A 23201-nucleotide genomic window follows, 5' to 3' on the forward strand; every position below is an offset into this window, starting at 1 on the left:
ATGCGCCCAAGCGACCCCAACCAAGCCCCCCCCCCCCCCCCCTTTAACAAAAGTTGATTTTTCTAATCACATTTTTTCAAGCAATCCATTCTATTTAGAGTAGATGAGACAGTTTGTTAGAACAATTATTTGCTTGTACTCAGCTCTGCTAGTCACCAATGAAAAGTAATGAAACAAATGATCTGGCTAGCAGGGCTAAGTACTAACAATTTATTTGGTGGACTTGCAATGAAATGGCCCTCTCACATGAGCCTGCATCTGTTTGGCTGGCCATACACACTACATTTGCTTGTACAATCTCCTTTATATCCATCTTCAACTATAGAGAGCAAGGGCCTGCCTGATTTCATACAAATGAAATGGATTATTTAGGTTTTTCCTCTTACCACATAGTTTTGGTAAATCTAAAGGAGATTGTACAGAGATGTTACAATCAAATAGTATAATGTACTGAGCCCTCTTTACTTTACGCTGCTAGCTTCCACCCTGAACTTTCTCAGGATATCAATTTTGGGTGGATTTAGTCTTTTAATATACATTTGATTTTAAAGGCCCATTGAAACAATTGTAAAATGTGGATGGACAGCATTAGACTGGATTACCAGCTTGCTTCTTTTATCATTTGGAAAGTCCAGTGGAAACACAGTTGTTGTTTCAGCTCCACCCCAGCGAATTATGTTTTGACAGGATAGAATATGCTGTGACGTGAGGACTCCTTTAAATGTGCTTTGTCAGGCCAGTATAGGGACATGCTATAGCGGCTATACTATACCACGCTGCAATGCAGCAAGTCATCGATCACCTTCTGCAATCTTTTCATATGTAAGAGACCCTGCATTGTACAGTCCATTAGCATGCTATAGGCTTCCTCTCTGTATCTCCAGCAGGAATACATTCATCTGCTACTACATTGTCCTTAATCAGCAGAATTACACAAGATCCTAATTAGCCCTAAATACTAAGTAATGGTTTAATCACAATTTGTTTCACCCAGCACATTAACAATTTATTCCTACAGAGAACATTAGTTTTATGGAAGAGGGAGAAAAGCATCTGTTGTGTTACCTAATGTAATAATTTTTTTTTGGAGGGCTGGGAGGTCCAAAAATGCAAGCAACATTCTATTCACGGATGGGGAAAAAATAGGGAATCAATAATTTGGAACGTTCTGGGTGTCATTGCCGGTAATAGACTCAATAAGATCAGGCAATGCCAGTCTATAGATTCTAAAGCATGCAAAATAATGTTTTATTAGCCCTTTCATGACCAGAAGTCACTAATGCCTAGATGCATTCCTATATATATTTTAAAATTTTTAGGGACACATTCAGCTTTTATTTGGTACACTGTTTTAATATAAATTCTGTTCTGTTTTTTTGAAGGGCTGAGAAAAACAAAAAAAAAACTTTTTTAAAGTTATTATTTAGCATCTGACAATTAAAGTATTAAACAGATGCCACTGCAGCCTAAAGGTGGTGATGCTCACTTGCAGGTTAAAGTGACACTAAACTCAAGTGATAAATCTTAAAAATGCATTCAAGAATCGTAACTATTGTCAAAAAAGTAATGTATTTGTGTATCACTCAGCTGTAGATCCTCAAATCATCTCTGATTTATGTGCGGACACTGTCCTTTCTGCTCGGGGGTGGCTACTTTTGTTCCCCATGGTCCATGTGTGTGTTGTAAAGGAGCCACCGCTCCAAGCTTGCTCCCGTGATGGACTATAAACTCACGTTTAGTTTACTAATTTCTACTGAAGTTATAGTCCATCACAAGAGTGAACTTGGAGCTGTGGCTACTTTACAGCACACACAGTGACCATGGGGAACAAAAGTAGCCACCCTGAAGGAAGGACAGTGTCAGCATGAATTCAGAGATGATTTGAGGATCTACAGCCGAGTGATACACAAATAAGATACATTCTTGTTAATAGTTAAGGTACTTGAATGCATTTTCAAGATTTAACTTTGGAGTCCTAAAGCCAAAACTTTTTTTTTGTTTTGGATAGAGGCAGGGGGTGTCAGACCAAGGCTCCTATTCTGACTGAAATAACACAGACTGCAGCAACAGGAGCCTTGTTCTACCTTACATAGTAATTCCTTCTTCTTGAATGAACGTGGGAGTAAATAAAGAAGGATTTACTATGAAAAGACAGGTAGAGGCTCATGTTCTCCCCTGCCTCTTCCTGCATCACTAAAGATGGCACTGAGCTCTGCATGCCTGTGTGGACTATTTTCTCACTCTTACTGCACTGTACCCAACACTTTCTCCTCTCCCTGCATACAGACTGTCTTGAGGAAGTGCCTGGAGCAGTTACAGACCGGATCAAAACTGCATCCAATGTATTCCAATGGTATTTTGGGCTCTAGTTCACACTGCAGCGTTCAGTTCCAGAGCATGTAAAAAAAACTGCAGCAAGCTCTATTTTTCCTGCTCTGGAACACATGCAAATGCATCAAAAATGCAAGCAAACGCCCTGGAACACACTGAAAGCCCATTTTAGGCTATTAAAAAAATCTATTTATTTTGAGAAAAATGGCCCGGAACCCGTCAAAAACGCGGCAAAACACACTGCACTGCGTCTGGGCTGCATTGCATGAACAAGCCCTTAGCCCTGCTTCAGGGAAGCAGGGCTAAATGCACAGCGGGGAAGCCAGTGTTTTAGTACAAGTGATCCCGCCGATGCCGCTGAGATCACTTGTAATAAGCCTGCAGGTCCGCCACCATCGACCCCCCCCTATAACCTATTGATCCTGCCGGTAACAACGCTCTTCCTTCTGCAGTGAAATCACTGCAGGGTTGTCACCCTTGCTGCTTTTGTAACTGCTTAGATGTTGGTACTAGGGCTGCAGCTAACGATTATTTTCATAATCGATTAGTTAGCCGATTGTTAAGTTCGATTAAAAAAAAAAAAGGCTCCAGTGAAGGACTACTAGTTTCTATTGAGATTGTAGTCCATTACGGGAGCAAGCTTGGCACGGTGGAAGTAAAAAAAGAGTGTGGTGTGCAATATAGTACATTATACAGCGGCGCAGTGCAGAATACCAGCAGCTATAGAGGAATGTAGCAATAGTACATTATACTATAATGTACTATTGCTGGGATTTGTAGTCCTCTGTAGCTGGCGTTATTCTGCATTGCGCTGTATATAATGTATTATTGCTGCGATTTGAAGTCCTCTATAGCTGGTAGTATTCTGCAGTGTGCTGTATAATAATTATACGGTGAAATGCAGTATACCAGCAGCTATATAGGAATACAACAAATGCCAGCAATAGTACAACATTATACTATAATGTACTATTGCTGGGATTTGTAGTCCTCTATAACTGCTGGTATTCTGCATTGCGTTGTATATAATGTATTATTGCTGGGATTTGTAGTCCTCTATAGCTGGTTGTATTCTCCATTGCGCTGTATAATGATTATACTGCGCAATGCAGATTACCACTGACCAGTTATAGAGAAACAACAAATCCCAGCAATAATACATTATACAGGCTGCCTAATATATTATTATTATTACATAGTATTTATATAGCGCCAACAGTTTGCGCAGCGCTTTACAATATAAGGAAGACATTACAATTACAATACAATTCAAGACAAGATGGTGAGGAGGCCCTGCCCCTGAGGGTATTATTGCTGGGATTTGGTGTTCCTCTATAGATGCTGGTGTTCTACAGTGTGCCGCTTTTTTTTTTTAAACAGGAAACATTAAAACAGGTCCCCCTTACCTGTTTCTGAACCCTTGTCAGTCGCTGCAGCGGCGGCGTTCTCTGCGTGCGTGTGTCCGGCTTCTGCGGTGGCCGGGTACACGGCGTGTGCACGGTGGGCGTGGCGTCCGCGGCGTGCATAGCGTAACTTGTGTATGGAGCCGCGAACAGGCGGGCGTGAGTGGGAAATTAAAATTTTAGCCGACTAATCGACAATGGAAAACGCTGACAACGGTTTCCATCGTCGAATATTAGATTAAGTCGATTAAAATCTGACAGCGTTTTCCATCGTCGATTCGTCGGCTAAAATTAAAATTTCCCACTCACGCCTGCCTGTTCGCGAACTGTTCGCGGCTCCATACACAAGTTACGCTATGCACGCCGCAGATGCCACGCCCACCGCGCACACGCCGCGTACCCGGCCACCGCACTACCCGGACACACGCCCGCAGAGAACGCTGCAGCGACTTACAAGGGTTCAGAAACAGGTAAGGGGGACCTGTTTTAATGTTTCCTGTTTAAAAAAAAAAAAAAAGTAGCACACTGTAGAACACCAGCAGCTATAGAGGAACAACAAATCCCAGCAATAATATATTATACAGGGTGTTTAATATATTATTGCTGGGATTTGTTGTTCCTCTATAGCTGCTGGTGTTCTGCAGTGTGTCGCTGTATTATACAATGCAGAACACCATGCACAATACAATGCAATGCAGAAAACCAATGTATTATACACCGGCACACTGCAGAACATTAGCAGCTATAGGGGAACAACAAATCCCAGCAATAATAAATTACATTATACAGGGTGTTTAATATATTATTGCTGGGATTTGGTGTTCCTCTATAGCTGATAATGTTCTGCAGTGTGCCGCTTAAAAAAAACAAAAAACAGGAAACATTGAAAAGCTCACGGCCGATCTCAACTTACCTTGAATGACGTTGTTGTCGGCGGGCAGCGGCGTTGTTGGTTGTCGGCGGGCAGCGGCAAGTCGGGAAGCTCACCGGGAGGAGAGGGCCAGACGCACATCCTCAGCGTGTGTGGTGGGCGTGGCGTCGCATGAGCGGGTTTACCGGCGTAGGCGTGGCGCGAGCGGCTTAACCGACGTGGGCGTGGCGTGGCGTGAGCGGCGAGCGGGAAATTTGAATTTTAGCCGACGAATTGACGATGGGAAAGGTTGACAACGTTTTCCATCGTCGATTTTAATCGACTTAATCGAATAATTGTTGCAGCTCCAGTTGGTACCATTGATAGTTCTTTTGGGGAACAGCCTAGCACCTCCCACAGCAATTTAGATTGACAGCATATTGATCTATGTGCAGTAACTTGGCGGAAATAATGTTTAGGGTGATTGTATCAGTACTAGTGCAACTGTAACAATGCTGTTGAGTACTGTCTGGGACCCCTTTTTTTTTTTTTTCAAGACACGCTTTAAACTAACGTTGTGACTTTTATTACCCTGTGTTGTGTGTGTTTTTTACAGATGTTTCTTAACATTTTGCAAAAGCTTTGGGTACTGCTTGGATGGAGAAGAAAGCACACCCTCTGAAAGCTTGTCCACCCAATCTGAACGGTAGATGTTTTCATTTGGATATAATGGTGCAGTGGATCATTTCAGGTTGCATCTTTATATAGTAAAGATATATATCTGAAATAGTAAGCTATAAATATTTCTGTACAATAATGGATCATGAGCAATAAATATACATACCGTGAGCTCTGCACTGCTTCCTGATAAATATGTCAGAAGGTAGGAGGTAGCTGGCAGCCATGCTTTAGACACAGCTGGGTCATCTGAGTGAGACAGTTCATGTAGACACCTGGCAGCCTCCATCTGGATTTTGGCAAACTGACATGTGAACAATCCAACCAAAACTCGCATGCTGCCTTCTGTCCTGAGGAAAGGATGACAAGCAATTGATTTATCAAATCTATATAAAACACACATATTTATTTATTTTTTTTTAAACCAAAACGCTACTACTCTACAGATGGATTGAATCACCCGGTCATACGTTTTAGCATAAGTTAGAAATTGTCACTTCCTGATGGGTACACCTTGGTAGCGACACATGTACTAAATGTAAGTAAAAAGCAATACAACCTAGTATAGGACCCACACTAATGAAGTCAGCCTCCTCTCTACTGAGAAACCTAGTGCTGACACTTGAAGTTCCTCACAATGCTGCTCATTTACCAGCAGTCACCAGAGAAAGCAGAGGGAAGTGACATCAGAGCTGGGGATAGGGCCACACAGTTTGAAACTGACCGGGAGACAAAGCAGGGGAGAAAAATAAAGGGGGATATGAACACAAGGGGAAAGAAAAGCCAGCACGCAGGTGAAGCTGTACACTGGCAGTAAGATCAGACATTGATATTGTTCTTATTTACAAGAACAAAATCGCTGCCTGTACAGTATATATCACAGTGCATTAAGGTGCCCATACACTGCTCGATTCTCGTACGAGAATCGCGGGAAATCCCGCGATCGTACGAGAATCGAACAGTGTGAACGAAGACGTGCGACCGTTTCTACTGTACGGTCGCACGTCTTTTGTCTAAGGAGCATGTTAGAAAACCAGCCGAGAATCGTACGATTTTCGGCTGGTTTGAACAGTGCTCGGGAGACAAATGCCGAACGGGCCGGTCTGCGCACGCGCACACTGCCCGTTCAGCATTGCGGTCATCGGAAGCCCGCCCCTCAGGGGGGCGGGCTTGCGATGATCGAGAGTGCGATCTGCCTGTCCAAGATGGGCAGATCGTATGTTTTTTTAATCACTTTACAACCATCGCAAGACTAAGGTCTTGCGATGGTTGTACAGTGTATGGCCACCTTTACAGTGCACAGATCTGCACTGTACTTCTTGTGTACTGCAATAGAGACCCTGGTCCAAAAAGTAGGGGATTCAGCCTCACCCAGCTAAGCCAAGGAGGACGCAATGACAAGGTAGACCCTACCCACCCTAATCATAAGGTAAAGGCTTCCAGATCACAGATGTAATTACCTTCGGGAGGCACAGAACTAATGTCCCTGGAACCGTTAGGGAAATGTGAGCTGTGATCTTCCATTGCAGCTCGACAGTCCCCTCTGTGTCTATATACAGACATGTTGAGACCTTGCTGTTGAGACAACTAAGCTCAGGGTATGAGACAAGGCCACCATCCCGATTCACACCTAGGCGTTCTGTGAACGTGCGCCAAATGCGTGTAAAATCGCACACGCTTTGACTTGTTGATGGCACCCCAAACACGGTCGGGAAAACACGCAACACCTGTAGCCGAATCTGCTACTTTCCCGTGTTTGTCGCACATGCGGCACCCATTGAATCAAAGAGAACACACGGAAAATGCGGGCAGAAAATGTGTGTGAGCACGCATGAAGCGACGTTAGTGACACACGTTCCCAGTACGGATTGGTGTGAAGGGGGTGTCAGATACTCACAAACCCCAGACAACTGGTAGCCAATAAGGGTTGGATGGCTAAAAGGTGGCCAAAGTCACTGTAGACAGTTGGTGGCAATGGAGTTCCATAGCTCCTTGCAAAGCAGGAGCAGTAGTGGAGAGATGCTCCCTCGATGATGAATGGCGGCAAAGAGAGTGCACGACATTCCACCCAGCAGATGATGTCTGCACTCAGTTCCTCAGCAGTAACCCCTAAAAAACCAGTAGAAAGAGAAAAATGTAAAGGCACCCAGCAATCTAACCAATGAGGTTGCTCCCAGTGCTGTCCTATCAGCTTACTAACAGTGTAAGTTTTCAGAGACAAGGTAAGTACCAACAGCTTTGGACCTGGAAAGTTCTCCGCTGCTAACTTGTTACTAGAATGGGGTGTAGAAAGTGTCCTATGTGATACCCAGTGCATGAGGGTCAGGACATGGCACTCCAAAACTAAGCTGAGGAAAGGCCGCTCTGGATAGCTGCAATCGTAGAGACCAGATCTAGCAGTGATACATAGAAGAATCTTGATTGAGGAGAGGAGCAGAGGAAACACGTCCAGTCTCCTAGGACACTAGCAAAAAAACTGGGGCATGCTGGTAACAGGAGGGGTTATAGTTACATACTATTTGGGGTTGAATAAAGACATACCGTGTTTCCCCGAAAATAAGACAGTGTCTTATTTTTTTTTTTTCACGAAAAAAGACACTAGGTCTTATTTTCGGGGGATGTCTTACCTGGCTGCTGCTGTCCGCTCTGCCGTCCAGGGAGCCACAAACAGAAACACAGGTGGGCGTGCATGCGTGCGGGCGGGGGGGCGTGTCTGGCAGAGTTCCCTAAGTACCTTAGGGTGAAGGTTATCTGGTCCAACTGCTTTATTTGCATTGAGCATTTTAAGTCTTTGTTCTATTCCGCTTTCCGTCAACCATTGTGGTATATTATCGGTTGAACTATGCGTTTTATCGCGTACGTCGAACCCGTTTCCCTCCTGAGTGTATACTGAGGAAAGTTATCCTGGCAGTTATCCTGGGCTGACCTACATTTTTTCCTGTGTCCAAATTCTCCTGTAGATGGCAGTATAACCCAAAGGTCAAGGCATCCTGTGACATACATTTTAAAGTGACTCTAAACTCAGGAGTTAAATCATAAAAATGCATTTAAGCACCTTAACTATGAACAAAAATTTAGTTTATATATGTATCACTCAGCTGTAGATCTTCAAATAATCGCTGAATTCATGCTGACACTGTCCTTCCTTCTGGAGGGTGGCTACTTTTGTTCCCCATGGTCCCGGTGTGTTGTAAAGTAGCCACCGCTCCAAGCTCACTCCAGTGACGGACCAATACAAATTAGTAAACTAAACGTGAGATTGTAGTCCATCATGGGAGCAAGTTTGGAGCAGTGCCTACTTTCCAACACAGACAGGGACCCTGGGGAACAAAAGTAGCCACCCTTCAGAAGGAAGGATAGTGTCAGCACCAATTCAGAGATGATTTGAGGATCTACAGCTGAGTGATGCACAAATAAGATACATTTTTGTTAATAGTTAAGGCACTTTAATGCATTTTTGAGATTTGATTCCTGAGTTTAGTGTCACTTTAAAGTAGACCTGTACCCATATCTTTAAAATAACAACAAACACACGTTTATAAATGTTTAGTAATGGCAATCTACAAACAGATACTTCTAGATAATTGCCAGCTTGGTATTCTTTGCATACCTTATTTCTCTTTTCTTTCGCAGTCTTCTGACAGTGGCCATGTTTACTAAGGGCAGGTTACTAACTCTCCATTTACTTCCTTGAACTCTGGCACATGTGACTAGACATGTGACTAGGACATGTGACCATACACATTATCTCATGGGAGGAAAATGCCTTTTCCTGAGATCTCATGACATTACAGATGAGATTTCACAGCAATGCTCTACTGATGTAACCTTCCCAGTATGCAATCCTAGAACTGGGCCAGGAAGTGGATGAACTCTGTTTGTAAGTAAATGAAAAACAAGTTTAACTAGTGAATGTAAGATGATTTTAAATCAGCATGCAGAGCTGCATGCTGCTGTGATTTTTAGTGAAAGGGGGGTAAAGGTCCACTTTAAGTTTCATCTGTCAGCTTAGGTTTCATGGATGAGATCAGCATCAGATGGTAAGATCATTTTCTTGGCAGTCCTTTATTAATAACTTGCATTTTCATATTTTATTTTCAATATTCCTTTCTTAAACCTCTAAATTTTGTATAGTGCTGTCATACTCATCAGACGATGAAAGATATAAAAAAATGTCACCAGCGGTCATATAGTTCTTTGTGACCCCCATCTTGGAAAGGTTTATATCAAAGTAATTTAAATCCTTTCTGCTGACAAACCGGATATTTAATTTGCCCGGGCGAATCATTACTGTAATAAATATAATAAATATGTCAATGGTCTATCCAATTCAAATGTTCATCAACTCTAAGGTAGCCATTATAGGGGTTTATGTTACAATGCACCTATACATTGAAGGTCTAGTGTACTTTTGATGTAAATAGTATTCACACCATCCAGGATTCTATTGTTATACAGACCACAGATACAGAGGATCCCCCATTGCTCAAACCTGTGCCTGGCTGCTGCACAGAGAAAGCCTGTATTATCCTTTTGGATGCATGTTGGCACATGCAGGCCCGTCTTTAACGCAGGGCAAAAGAGGCAGGTGCCCTGGGCCCAGTTATTGTTGTGGGGCCCAAAGCAACCGCCCCTTGAGCCTGCACTGCTCGCTCCCTACCTGGAGATGCGGGATGTCAGTGTCCCGTCCCTTCTCTCCCCTCACCCTCCTGGTTTCCCTTATCTCTCCAGACAGCAGAGATCGGCAGATCGGAAACCTTTGTGTGCTCTGCCTAGCAACTGATGATGCTGATGGGCGGGCTGTCATAATTACGTACCTCACCCATCACATCATCAGTTGCTAGGCAGAGCAGACAAAAGTACTGATCTCCCGATCTGCTGCCTGTCTGCAAGTAACAGCAGGGGTATATAGATGGGTGTAAAAATATATAGGTGTTTACAATCGTTATTAACATACTAAAGTGATAGCCGATGAAATAATAAATACCAAATTTCACTTCGTGCAAAAGTGTAATAAATTATGCCTTATTATGAAATTCCTTGTTGCAATCAAAACGTGCATCAAATACAAAGGTTATCAATAAAAAGTGATAAACATCAAGTCAGCTCAAGGTCATCTATAAAAGTGATGAATCACCGAGTCCAAACTGTTGTAAAGTCCAAATATATATGATATCTTGATGATGAGAAAAAAAAGCTTCAAACAAGAGCTTAAATCTTTCTCCCACACCATGTGTCCACGACAAAACTCCCCTCTGGGATGCGCACTCACCAGACCCTGGTGCACTCACATGACAAAACTCCCCTCTGGGATGCGCACTCACTGGCTATTACTTTAGTATGTTAATAACGATTGTAAACACCTATATATTTTTTTGATTACACGTTCTTTTGGTTACACTTAATTACGCATTTGATAGTTCACCCATTGGTGACCCCGAGCGCTGCACACCCATCTATATACTATTTGACCTCAGTGTCCCAAGCGCAGCAGCTTTTAATTTTATTAGGGGGGAGAGATTAGGGAAAGCAGGAGGATGAGGGGGGAGAGCATGGGGATTACAAGCTCAATAACAGACTCTGATCCCCTTGCAGACAGGCAGCAGAGATCAGAAGATCGGGACTTTTTTTTTATCAAAGCACAGGGATCAGAGCCTATCATGCATGCCTAGACCAGCCGGCCCGCCCGCCCATCTGCATCATCAGTTGCTAGGCAGACAGGGGGCTGATAAAAAAAATATATAATGTAAAAACATTGATTTGGGATGTTGGGGTGGAGAGAGAAACTGCATGGCAGGTAGAGGGCGTGGCTTTGTGGTTAGGGGCGGGGCCCAAGAAAATGTTTGCCCAGGGTCCAATCAATATTAAAAGACGGCCCTGGGCACATAGGTAATGCTGTCAATACTTTCAACTTTAGAAAGGCCTGTAAACATAGACAGTCCATAGTATTTAGCTTTGGGTTCACTCTGCTTCTGAAGGCTGTAGAAGTAGAGACTTATTAGATAAGAACAGAGGGGGATAGCAAAAGCTACAGCCTACCAAAAATATACTTACCCTTTAAAGTATAGATGTTGATAAGATAACACTTGGGCAAGAACCAATAGATCTTTGTATGCACCTTTATCCATTCTCTAGACTTCCCGTTATTGTTGTAGTGTGCATATGTGTTCTAATTTTGATTTTCATTGTGTTAAATTGCTTTGAACACAAAAGGTTCTATTAAAAGCTGTTTTCATTGCAGACAACGCGAGCCAAACACAGTCTTTGCTGCACTTGGCATTTAAACACGTTTCCAATAGGTGCTGCACTTGAACACAAAAATCAGTGTACATGGGCAATGCCCGTCTGGCCTTTATCATGTAATTAAGGACCCATGCACACCTAAGCGAAGATGTGAACAGGCCCTCAAACTTAGGTTCATATCTTTTACCAGGAGTGCCAAAACAAAAGTGCTCTTCAGCTCCACACCTCTATGTAAAAGACACACTCACCAGATGCATAGGACCCCTTAAAATTAAGGTCCTAAGTGCTTGATGAAAAGGTTGGAAGATTTGTCAACTGCTGTCCCCCTAAGGGTCCTAGGTGTCCTTTCATCAAATACCAACCTTTTCATCAAGCGCTTAAGAGCGTCATAATTTGAAGGGGATCTACACATCTGGTGAGTGCGTCTTCATAGAGGTGTAAAGGTGAAGAGCACTTTTGTTTTGGCACTACTTGTAAAGATTTGCACAGAACGGCACTTTACTCACACAGTGAAGGTAGACTGTATAGATGGCATAATATCTCCAGTTTGGGGACTTTTTAGTTTAATTTCTTCCAACTTATGGATTGTTTTGATGTGAATTTGGTTGATCACTAAGATCAGTTTTCACATAATTGCATATTTATTGATCACTCAGTGTGGAAATGTATTTTGTTGTTTGTCTATATTGTCTGAGGGGTACTCACATAGCTCCTTGCACTCATTTAGGATTTTAGGATGGAGTGCAAAATTTAGTGACCATTCCCCAATATTGCAGACCAGATGGACAGCAAACCATGCTCTCACCTCAATTGAAAATACACATCAATCCAAAACAACAGTTAGGAGATGGCCACTAGGTTATACTACTGGCTTAGACAACACCATACTAGGAAATAAAACCTCATCTTTAAAAAGGCACAACTTACTGCTGTTGTAAGTAAGTAAAATGTGGGATTGACAATACAAGATAAAGCAAAAGATAGGCTTTGCTCTTCATTGACACTGCTGATTCCGTACGATCTAACAAGGTCAATGTCAGCTGTATTATGCTTCTGCTTCCTGTCCATCAATGCATCAGAACGTACATAATTTCAACTCAGTCTGTACATCAGTGTCTGTTTGCCTATGCTCATCCATCCATCTTCTGTATCTATGCAAATCAGTTTCTCCATTAGTATCTGTCAGCTTGAGTTGGTACTTCTTTTTCCATCCTTTTGTGTTATGGCATTTGCCTGTGCCATTACTTTGCCCAGCATGAATGACAATGTGACCTGGCATTTTACCAGTGTCAGCCACCCTTTTACTGCAAGTCAGTCTGACATTATGTGTCTTTATGTAGTTAGGTAAAATGAGAGTTCCAAATCAGGTGATAGGAGTTCCAAGTATTTAGTTAAACATCTGATAATAACCTGAATACAAATACAGTAGTCAATGTGTTGCTGTAGCCCGAAACATCAATTTCATCAGGGCTAAAAGAAGGCATGACTATAGAAGGACCCAGACAACTGAAAGCAGAATTGTGCTGAAATAGACTAGACAGCCATTTAGTATTGCATTGCCAATGAAAGAGACAAGGAGATAGCTATTTCATCAGTAATGCAATAATAAACAGATATCCAGTCTATTTCAGCACAATTCTGATTTCAGCTGTCTCAGTCCTTCCATAGTCTTGCCTTCTCTAAGCCTGATGAAGGGGAATGTTTTTGCCCCCTGAAACAAGTTGGCTGTGTTTCTATTCTGGTTGTCATAGGACATTTAATTAAAGACTTGAACACTTATCATCTGATTTAGCACTCTCATTTGACCTAACTAGATGTGGATTTCTGGACTTGGTAGACCACCCCTTTTAGCAGGGAGGCCCCCAATTGTTAGTGGTTTTGCTGATTTGGTTGAAAATCTCCAGCACCTCACACCTAATATTTGGATCCTGTGTCTTTATATCTGTCTGTACTAATATGAATCTCTTCATCACTAAGTCCATAATTGTCAGATAAAATGTCAATGTCGATCATATTGTTAAAATGGCGGAGAACTGGACTCCAGGTGAATATTCTGGCCTAATGAGGCAATCCGGAACCGAGGCAGCTCTCTAAAGCCCAAAGGACAGCAACTTGGCTCATACAGAATGAAAGAAGGTAGCTCTAAACCGTAGATGACAGTCCAGATAAAGTTAATCACAGCAACATTTCATATAAAAGACAGCAACCAACACATTTCTGGGGGTTTTGTGAGCAATCCCCCTTCATCACGGCTTAAATATGTTGTATGGGGGAAAATATGGACAGAAACTGGCTTTGATTGGCAGGACTGCAGTTTGTGGTCTGGCAGCTGTTTTGCAAATCAGCCAGTAAGGGTGAAAGAAGCTCCTTATGTACATATTAAAATGCAACTAAAAAAAAAATGAAGGTACCTGATAAATGAGAGCTGTGTATCCCTCTTTCGGAGTCCATGACGAAGAGCAATTAGAGACTTCAACTTGTCAGCGGACCCTTGCTGGATATCGCTAATCAGTTGTAACACCTTAGACAGTACAAAATGAATCAATTAGAATGTTTATTTGTAGGCTTACACAATTTGTGGAGTGAAAAACAAGAAATATTTCAAGAATTCTCAGGCAATTTCAATAAATCAATCAACAGGAAAAAATCTAGTGTGAGGTAATCAATGGCAGCCAAATCTGGCAGAGTTTTCTCAGTGCTTCTGGTGCCATTGCAAACTCTTGTCATCAGGTTTTGCACGATTTTATTCTTTAAATGGGAGCCACCACAATATTTTAAGTCATCCTGATCCTGGTTTCACTGCTGTATTTAGACCTAGCTGCTGAAGAAACGTGTACATACTAACAGAATGGAACAAATTCAGTCCATACATTGTTTCCCCTGTTCAGCCCTGTTGAATGTCTGTGGTATCTGTGGGTTCCCGAAATGGCCCATGGGATGTAGAAGCTGCCAACCCGGTATCCAGATTACCCTTACTAGTGGATAGCAATAATAAAAGGACAACCCTTAAGAGTCCAGCGCTATCTGTCAAGGTCCTCTTATTTAGACCGAAAGCAGCTATAAAGGATAGTAGTTCTGAGTTTTCAGATTTCATGCTTGCTCCAGATCAGTAATGCACTAGTAAGTGAAGCCAGGATCAGAATGACAGCCTCCATCTTTAAAAAAGTCCACAATGGCAGCTCCTAGATTTGTATCCTCACAGCTACTTTTTAAGAACTACCCAGGGTGGCACATTTTTGCAGACTCAGATTCCAAGCAATTCAAGGCAAAGCAAAGGAGGCAGGCATCTGCACATAATATGTGCCAGTATGAAACTACTACTACTACTACTACTATGCAAAAGTGTGTGCAAATCTAAAAGTTTCATGATCACATTTCTGAGTCTCCTTAGCCGAGGGTCACTATCGCAAAGTGGATCCCCGTCGCTGTGTCTCGGATACCTCCCTGATATTTTTTCTATTCTTCTCTTTTCCTCTATTTTCACCCCTCCCCCCCCTTTGATCTCTTAATATTGTGTCTTTTCTATTGTTTTGTTTTTTGTCTATTTTTTTTTTGCACCCGTTGTGTGACATGTACCGTTGTTTTATCCCTTTTTCGTGAGCATCGAATGTACCGGATATGTCGCAAGCACTATCACCATAAGTTAATCTGACTTACATGATTTTGTAACAGTGATTATCCTTCAAGATTCTATGTCTACTTTGTTTTGTTGTTTTACCCAAAAACCTTAATAAAAGAAATTTGTGAGTTAAAAGTTTCATGATTCAAGTGTACCTTTAAGAGTGAATAAAACACTGATGACTGCTATGAAATGGAGTGTGGTATTTCAGATGAAGGCATATACACTATTTTCTTAAAGTGACACTAAACTCCGGAGTTAAATCCTAAAAATGCATTCAAGTGCCTAACCTATTTACAAAATGTCTTTTATTTGTGTATCACTCAGCTGTAGATTCTCAAATCATCTCTGAATTCATGCTGACACTGTCCTTCCTTCTGGAGGGTGGCTAGTTTTGTCCTCCCTGGTTGTAAAGTAGCCACCGCTACTATCTCAATACAAATTAGTAAACTAAACCTGAGATTGTAGTCCATCATGAGAGTGAGCTTGGAGCGGTGGCTACGTTACAACACACAAGGACCATGGGAAACAAAAGTAGCCACCCTCCAAAAGGAAGGACAGTGTCAGCATGCATTCAGAGATGATTTGAGGATCTACAGCCGAGTGATACACAAATAAGATACATTTTTGTTAATAGTTATGGTACTTGAATGTATTTCTAAGATTTAACTCCTGAGTTTAGTGTCACTTTAAAGTGATACTACAGGCAAAAGGTTTTTAATCTATTTCAAATGCTGATTACAGCATTTACAGCACTTACAAAGGATGCTGCTCCTTGATAATTAAAAGTTTTAGATTCCTGCATGATCAGCTGGTCCCCTTAACTCTGGCCCTGATAGCCTGTTTTAGAATGCCTCCTTTCCCTTGCAGATGGAGCCACCCCTGTGTGTGCTAGTAAGCTGTCTGTGTCTCCACAAACACATGAAATCAAGCTACTCCCTTCCCTTCTCCAAGCTAGTAGATGAACAGTTGCTGTAGTCTGCTCTGCCAGTGTAAGATGCCAGTTTCAACACTCCGTCAAATTAAAGCCTGGCTCCCACCCCTCTTTGCTCATGTTCTTTTGGACCATTACTAGGATGGGCAGCCTTAATGGCCAGTAGAAACATTCAGGAGGATGAAGGAGATGAGTCAATTGTAAACAAGGGTGGCTCAGGATTCAGGACACCACTGGCACTTGAGGGATCAGGGGAAAGGGTATGAGCTTGCACTATCACGTGTCTACATTGTACCCTTACAATTACAGGTTTGCTTTAAACAAAACTTGAAAAATTAAATATTGTTCCTGGACATTCAGGACATCAATGGCTTAGCGAACCTGCTGCTCTGAGAGGAAGTGGTCCTGCGGATTTTCTTCCACGGATGACTCATCATCGGTTGAATCCCGCAGTAACCTTTTGCTTATCAGCTGCTGTTCTCTTCGTGCTTTCCGTAGGACTATTCAGACAAAAATATTTTTATTGTTACCAAGCATAGTAAAGTCACGACTACAGACTAGAACAGCAACATTCCAATTTCCTTTTTCCCCAACAGCAATATTCTAACTCTTCTCTACTCTATTTAAAACAAACAGGGTTTTATATGGAATTCCACTTGAATGCAACATGACTGAGCAGACTTACTGTTCACCTTGACTGACGCAGACAAATTGTTTTGTTTTGGATAGAGTATGGGAGGGTTATAACCTCTGTCAGCTTTTTTTGCCATCTGTGTGCCAATTGGGAGATTTCCCTTTACTTCCCATCTAATAGCCACAACAGAAAGTGAGAGGAAATCCCTGCTGGTCAACAGAGTCACCAAAACTAGTGTCCCCATTGGAAGATGATGCATCTGTTCCTGTTCTGATAAATAACCCAAAATGTTACATATTTCAACAAATCTCATAAAAAACACACAAAACCCCTCTGCGCCCATCACCTGTTTCTCGTTCTCTGCGTTGGACTCTTAACTCTTCCAATCCCACCTGGGATTTCTTGGCCAGCTTTCTTCTACGCCACATCTTTTATGGTAAATGTCAGACCAGTATGTAAAGTCTCACGCATAACAAGACATAATTCAGCAAATGCTCTTTCCTGTATATAAAAATAAAAGTGCCTATTGTGATCATAGCAAAGGAAAAATAATAATCTGGTACTTATACTAGCAGTATTTTAAGATGTGCATGGAGGTCCAACTGGAGCCAAAACGTTTTTCTTTTTTTTTTTTTTTTTATCAAAAGTCAACTTTATTGTACATAGGCATGATACAAGGAGCCAGTGCCTCAACAACATAACAGCATCCCCAGTACACATCTGGGGTAGAAAGATACAATTGTCACATTGCATGTAGTGTGGACATGAGAAGGCTGCTCAGCTCAGCAGAGCAGACGTTATGTGGCCACGGTGACCTTACGCGGTATAATGAAAAACAGTAAGCAGAACGATGCAACCAACATGGTCAATACAATTGGAAATCAGGTATTTAGGTAGTGTGGGTCCCATGTGGCCTTAAATACAAGAACAATTGGCAACGTTAAGCACACTTGAGTTTGTTGGCAATTCTTATCGCTCAGGATCGTTTAGAACAAGGATTTGCTTGTGCATGGTAACAATGGGAAGAGAATAGGGTGGGGGGGGTATGGGTTAGGGTAAAAAGGAAGGGTAGGTAGGGTGAGACGAAGGAGAGAAAGCCAGTGGGGAGGAGCCAGGAGGGGTAGAGAGCAGTGGGGTCCAAAACGTCTTTCTTAACCACTTGCTGACCGCTGTGTTTACACCCCCTTCCTGGCCAGGCCATTTTCCAGTTATCAGAGCTGCGGTACTTTGACTGACATTTATTCCGTCATGCAACGCTGTACTGAAATTCATTTTATACCATGTTTTGGGGGGACAGATAGAGCTTTCTTTTGGTGGTATTTAATCACCACTGGGATTTTTATTTTTTACTATATAACGAAAAAAGTACAGAAAAAAAAAACCCAGTTTTCTCTACGTTATGTTATGAAACATTTATCATAACCCAAATTTTTGTGTGATGTGATATCACAAGTGCATAGCAGCGCATTTTTACATGCCTTACGGTGCCCTGCAGTAAGGCACCCTATTTATTTGAATAGGCTGCCTACAGCATCAAAAGCAGCCCTCCAGCTGTGGTAAAACTACAAATCCCATGATTCATCTGTGTGTGAGTCATGCTTGTGGCTGTCAGAATATTGCAATGTCCCACTACAGCTGGAGGACTTTGCCCGCCCCCGATCTAAATCATTCCAAGAAAGTGCTTTTTTTAATCGCATCTAACCACAACACATGGTAAGTGTTGCACAGTGGCAGGGTGCCATTAAGAAATAATTACATCACAGCGCACCAAACACTGTTTCAAGCATTTCCACATTCTATAGTTGTAGACAGCACCTTAGAGAGTTACACCTTTTTAAAGCACCGTAAAGTATTCTTAGAACCTATCTGTACATAATAAGTGATGGCAGTAAAATCTGAGATCTAGTAAGCAAAGTATTTGACAATCGCTGTTACTTCTTAGGTAGCTACTATCTAATAAACGAACGTCTTCTGTTAATACACACTCACTACTAGCACTGCTAGATTTGTTCTGCTTTTATTCATTGACATTAAACCAATAACACATTCGAACATACCTCCACACATATGATCTCTCGGTTTATGCCTGAGCACCTCGAGCTCTGTAGCAGGAAACTAAAACTGTCCAGGATAGGGTTCCGATGGCGGCCATTTTTTTGTAGGCTAGAATACATTGCAGCCTATAAAATAGGCTACTATAAAATGAAACCTCAAGAGAAGACAAATTGCAAACAAGATAGAAGCTCTAGTTTTTTATAACGTGAAACGCCCGCCCATTTCAATATGACATTAGGAGGTGAAGATTTCTTTGAATGGTTTTTTTTTTTACTGGAAAATTGTTCTGAAAAACTGACAAATGTTATGTACATGTTTTTAGACATAGGATAAAAGAAAAAACTGTACATACAACCCCTAACTGTGCATTCAAAAATATTCGGCGCACAAAGTGGGAAATATACATATATATATATATATATTGTTCTACAAATACAGGAATGGGCGAGAAGATGCCGGTCAACAAATTTTTAGCATAACTAGAAAAGTGTGCCTGTACCTAAAACAGTTGATTCAGAATGGTGTTTTAGTTAACAAAGATTATAGGGGGTAGTACAAGTTTCTCCTTTTAACTATGCTGAGCTGAGGTCAGTTTTAAAAGTGTGACATTTACACCTAGCGCTAAAGGTTAGTATTGCACACAAAGTTCAGTGTCACTATTTCAATACAGAAGGAGCTTGAATTATTATTGGCAAGTAACTAAAGTGTAGGAACTGGAGCAATTCTACATAAGCTTCTGCTCCAGGCAGTTCCTACAATGGCCCCTTTTTTGGCCCACAATGACCTTACAGTACAATTTGGGAGGGGGCAAAATGGACCCCTGATGTCACCCCTGTATACAGTTAAAGATCAGGCACATGCAGACAATCACCTTTATAGTCTATACCCACCACTGTAGTAGAAATGTGTATTTTCTAGGTTCCATTTTGTTTTATAACCTCCATTTTGTATCTTATAATGAATTAATTTTATATTTCATAGGAGGAGAGGCTGATACCCTCTCCTTTTCTGTATATACATTGTGACTGTCTAAAAGACATAAATTGTCCTGTTATCAGGGCTGACAGTTTCTCAAGACTGTAACAGACCGTTAAACCCCAAAGTCCGGTGTCATCCTGTCATGGGTCTTTGTTCTAAGTCTGGTATAAGCTGATAAGGATCTTGTCTTGTTTCTCTCTGGAGAAGAGGCGATTAAGGGGGGATATGATCACCATGTATACATACATAAATGGTCCATATAGTGAGCTTAGTGCCAAATTATTCACTTTAAGGTCACTGCAAAGGACAAGGGGGAACTTATTATTATTATTATAGAGGATTTATATAGCACCAACAGTTTGTGCAGCGCTTTACAATATAAGGAAGACATTACAGTCACAATACAATTCAAGACAAGATTCTTTGCGTCTGGAGGAAAAGAGGTTTAAAGTGACATTAAAGTCAAACATTTTTTCCCTCCCACCATGTTAATGTCAGCACTTACCTTAAATGATGTCTCTTAATCCGATCTTCTTCTTCTTCTTTCCTGATGTTTTCATCTGTCCCTCCAGCGGTGCGGCGGGTCTCCAATCCAGCGCTGACTCCTCTGTCTCTGCAGGCACTTCCGATCCCGCGGTGTCTGCATGCGGGTGCACGTGTCCATAGACTTACCTTGCATCTCTGCTCATCTCCCGGCCGAGAATCCGAACTGTGCATGTGCCCGCCGCAAGATGCTTTGCGGCCGCCCGAGCAGTATCGGATTCTCGGGCAAGTTTAAACCGATGTTAAAGCGGGTTTTTAAAATTTTTTTTGCATATATCTATTGCTTGCTAGCAGTAGATATAGGCCTAAAAAACAGAGGGTTTAGAACCCCTTCAACCTTTGCATATGGAAAGGATTCTTCACAGTTAGAGCTGTGAAAATGTTGAATGGACTCCCCCAGAAGCTAGTTCTAGCTAGCTCAGTTAATTGTTTAAAAAAAAAAATCTGGATGTATTCCTGCCTTATGGGATCAGGAAGGATTTTTTCCCCCTGTTGGAGAAAATTGAACCATGCTTTATGGGGGTGTAACTGTGGACATAGCGTTCTGCTTAGGCTTTTCTTTCTATAGCTCTATAGGTTGAACTCGATAGACATGTGTCTTTTTTCAACCTGACTGACTATGTAACATGTATGCAATTTAGCGCTTCAATGTATATAAGGAGACTCGTTATTGAATAAAGCAGAAATATCTTGATGACTGACACTGGTGTGTCTGTTGTCTTTATTTCTCAATACAGTTACTGCTATACTTGTCTAACTGATTACTAACCGGTTCGTTTCCAAGACACTACTGCAGTAAAAGTGAACCTGAAAGTGTTCAGAACTATAAACCTGGAAGTGTTCAGGACTAAATATTTTTAAGTTCCTTCACATATAGAAAATATGTTAATGTTAATAGTTACAGTATGTCAATGGCTATTTGGAACAAGTTTTCATTTAGGGCTGGCACAGAGTTCACCCCAACATAACTGGGAGCCCCTCACCTCTGAATCCAATATCACTCAGCTTAAATTTCCCAGCTAACCTTACTACATGCCACCTTAAATACACCTCTCTAGGTTAGCCTGGAGGCCTACACAATAGTACCCATATTTTGTTATTATTATTATGCAGGATTTATATAGCGCCAACAGTTTGCGCCAAATCGTACATTAAAACAGAGATGTACAAATCCCAGGAGCTCCGTGTGCTCCTTACAGCGGCTCCTGACAGCGGCCTCCTAATTTTTGAATTTTTCTCTAGTCTAGTCTTGGAGCTCAAAAGTATAGGTACTTGTACTCGTACTTGTAGCGAGTACTGTACTTGGTATCTGTGCAACCATACGTGACATTATGATATCCTAATTACAGTTGTGTAAAAGAGGTTGATTGGTAACACTCACTACTACATAAATAAATAGGTAAATAGGGCTTAAATGTTAAACACCATATCAGTATTTGGAATCTATGGACTACCACACATTATTATTGTGCTTGCAGAGCATTCTCATGTCTCTGAAATGACGACTGAAAACCTCCTTTCCCACATAAACAGAGAGATGTTCTTGATACATAAAAGGGACACAATTGTTACAAAAATTTGTGGTGGCCATAGTTCATGATATAGTTCATGTGGTGAGCAGAGATTGTGCTTGCCCCCATCTGGACAGATAAATATTCCTCATCTTCTTTGACAGTGTTGCTGTAATGGGGTAGGTGGTTAAAAGAAAACAACAAAAGAGGAGATGGGTTTTAAATATAGAGATCTTGATGGAATCCCTGTACCTCTGTTAAGTAATGGCTAAGATAAGACATCAGCTAAAAAAGTGTTTTCAATGAGTCCCAACTTATAGACCTGCATTGAGAGAAGGATCAGTATTGTGCACAGCTACAAAGCAGGTACAAAGTTGCAAAATACTCTACATTTTGGAATACCCATTAAATTAAAATAAACATGTACTTGCTCTTGGGTTACATTGCAGCTATGTATTTGTACTATTTTCTTTTCAAAGGAGTGTAATAGACAATCATATGATTTATGTAAACCCAGAATTTGGTTACCTACTCCAGGTAGATGTTCTCTTCAGCCCCCATTTCTATTTCTTGATAACGCTGCCAACCCTTGCTCCATTGGAAACCATTTAAAGTAGACTTAAACCTGTACTTTGCCCTATACATAGCAAAGTTGCAGGTTTCTTTAATTGAAACAAAAGGGTAAATGTAAAAATGTTGACAAAGTTTTGTGAACTTTATGGTGACCAAAAGTAGAGAAGATTTTTACATTTGGACCAATCATGAAATTCTTATACAGTAAATTGCAAGACACATTCTGAATGTCTGTATGTAATGTATTTGCTTTTTAAATGGCTGTATCCAGCATTTTCTGTAATATACATTGAACAGAACTGAGGCAAGTCACATATAACGTTTTAAATATAAAAAAAATGTTTACCAATAAAAAAAAATTCTAACTAAATATATTGTATATATTTCCCATTGCCATTAAAGAGAATCTATAATGGTTTTGGTTTAAGTTCTAATTGTTTCATTGCTATGGACAATCACCTGGCCAAGCCCTGTCGTGTAAGGGTTGATTCACTAAGGCATAAAGGCTGTTAACTTTGCAAGGGAATTTGCACTTTCCAGGGGAAGTTTCCCTTAGCTTAGTGAATGTGGAGAAATGTTACGTTGCAAAGAAAATGCAATCAAGGGCTAGGAATGTAAAAGAAAACAATATTTTTGCTATCACGTGATTGAATGATGGAAGTCAGCAGAACTTTACCTGAATTACTAAACTAAGGAGAGACATCCCCTGCAAAGTGCAAATTCACTTTGCAAAGAGAACAGCATATTTGCAAACAGGATATTTGCCTTTAGTAAATCAACCCCGGAGAGTGAAAGAAAATGAGCCCTAAGTTTTTACTTCCTTAACAAGTGGACAGTTACTTTGTCTAG

General features: G+C 41.3%; 1 protein-coding gene across 1 annotated transcript in view; it reads right to left on the reverse strand.

Moving 5' to 3' along the window:
- TMCO6 (transmembrane and coiled-coil domains 6) overlaps window positions 1-18777 on the reverse strand; it is a 32337-nt gene extending 13560 nt beyond the window's left edge. The window contains exons 1-5 of the mRNA XM_018561898.1: window positions 18750-18777; window positions 17039-17193; window positions 16440-16558; window positions 13917-14026; window positions 5429-5612 (exon numbers count right to left, since the gene is read on the reverse strand). Of these exons, the coding sequence (XP_018417400.1) occupies window positions 5429-5612; window positions 13917-14026; window positions 16440-16558; window positions 17039-17120 (495 nt within the window). The 5' untranslated portion in view covers window positions 17121-17193; window positions 18750-18777. The remainder of the gene's footprint in view (window positions 1-5428; window positions 5613-13916; window positions 14027-16439; window positions 16559-17038; window positions 17194-18749) is intronic.
- Between the last annotated feature and the right edge of the window lie 4424 nt (window positions 18778-23201).

Source organism: Nanorana parkeri, unplaced genomic scaffold, assembly GCF_000935625.1.
Source record: "Nanorana parkeri isolate BGI_ZX_2015 unplaced genomic scaffold, ASM93562v1 scaffold550, whole genome shotgun sequence".
In the NCBI taxonomy this organism is placed as follows: domain Eukaryota; kingdom Metazoa; phylum Chordata; class Amphibia; order Anura; family Dicroglossidae; genus Nanorana; species Nanorana parkeri.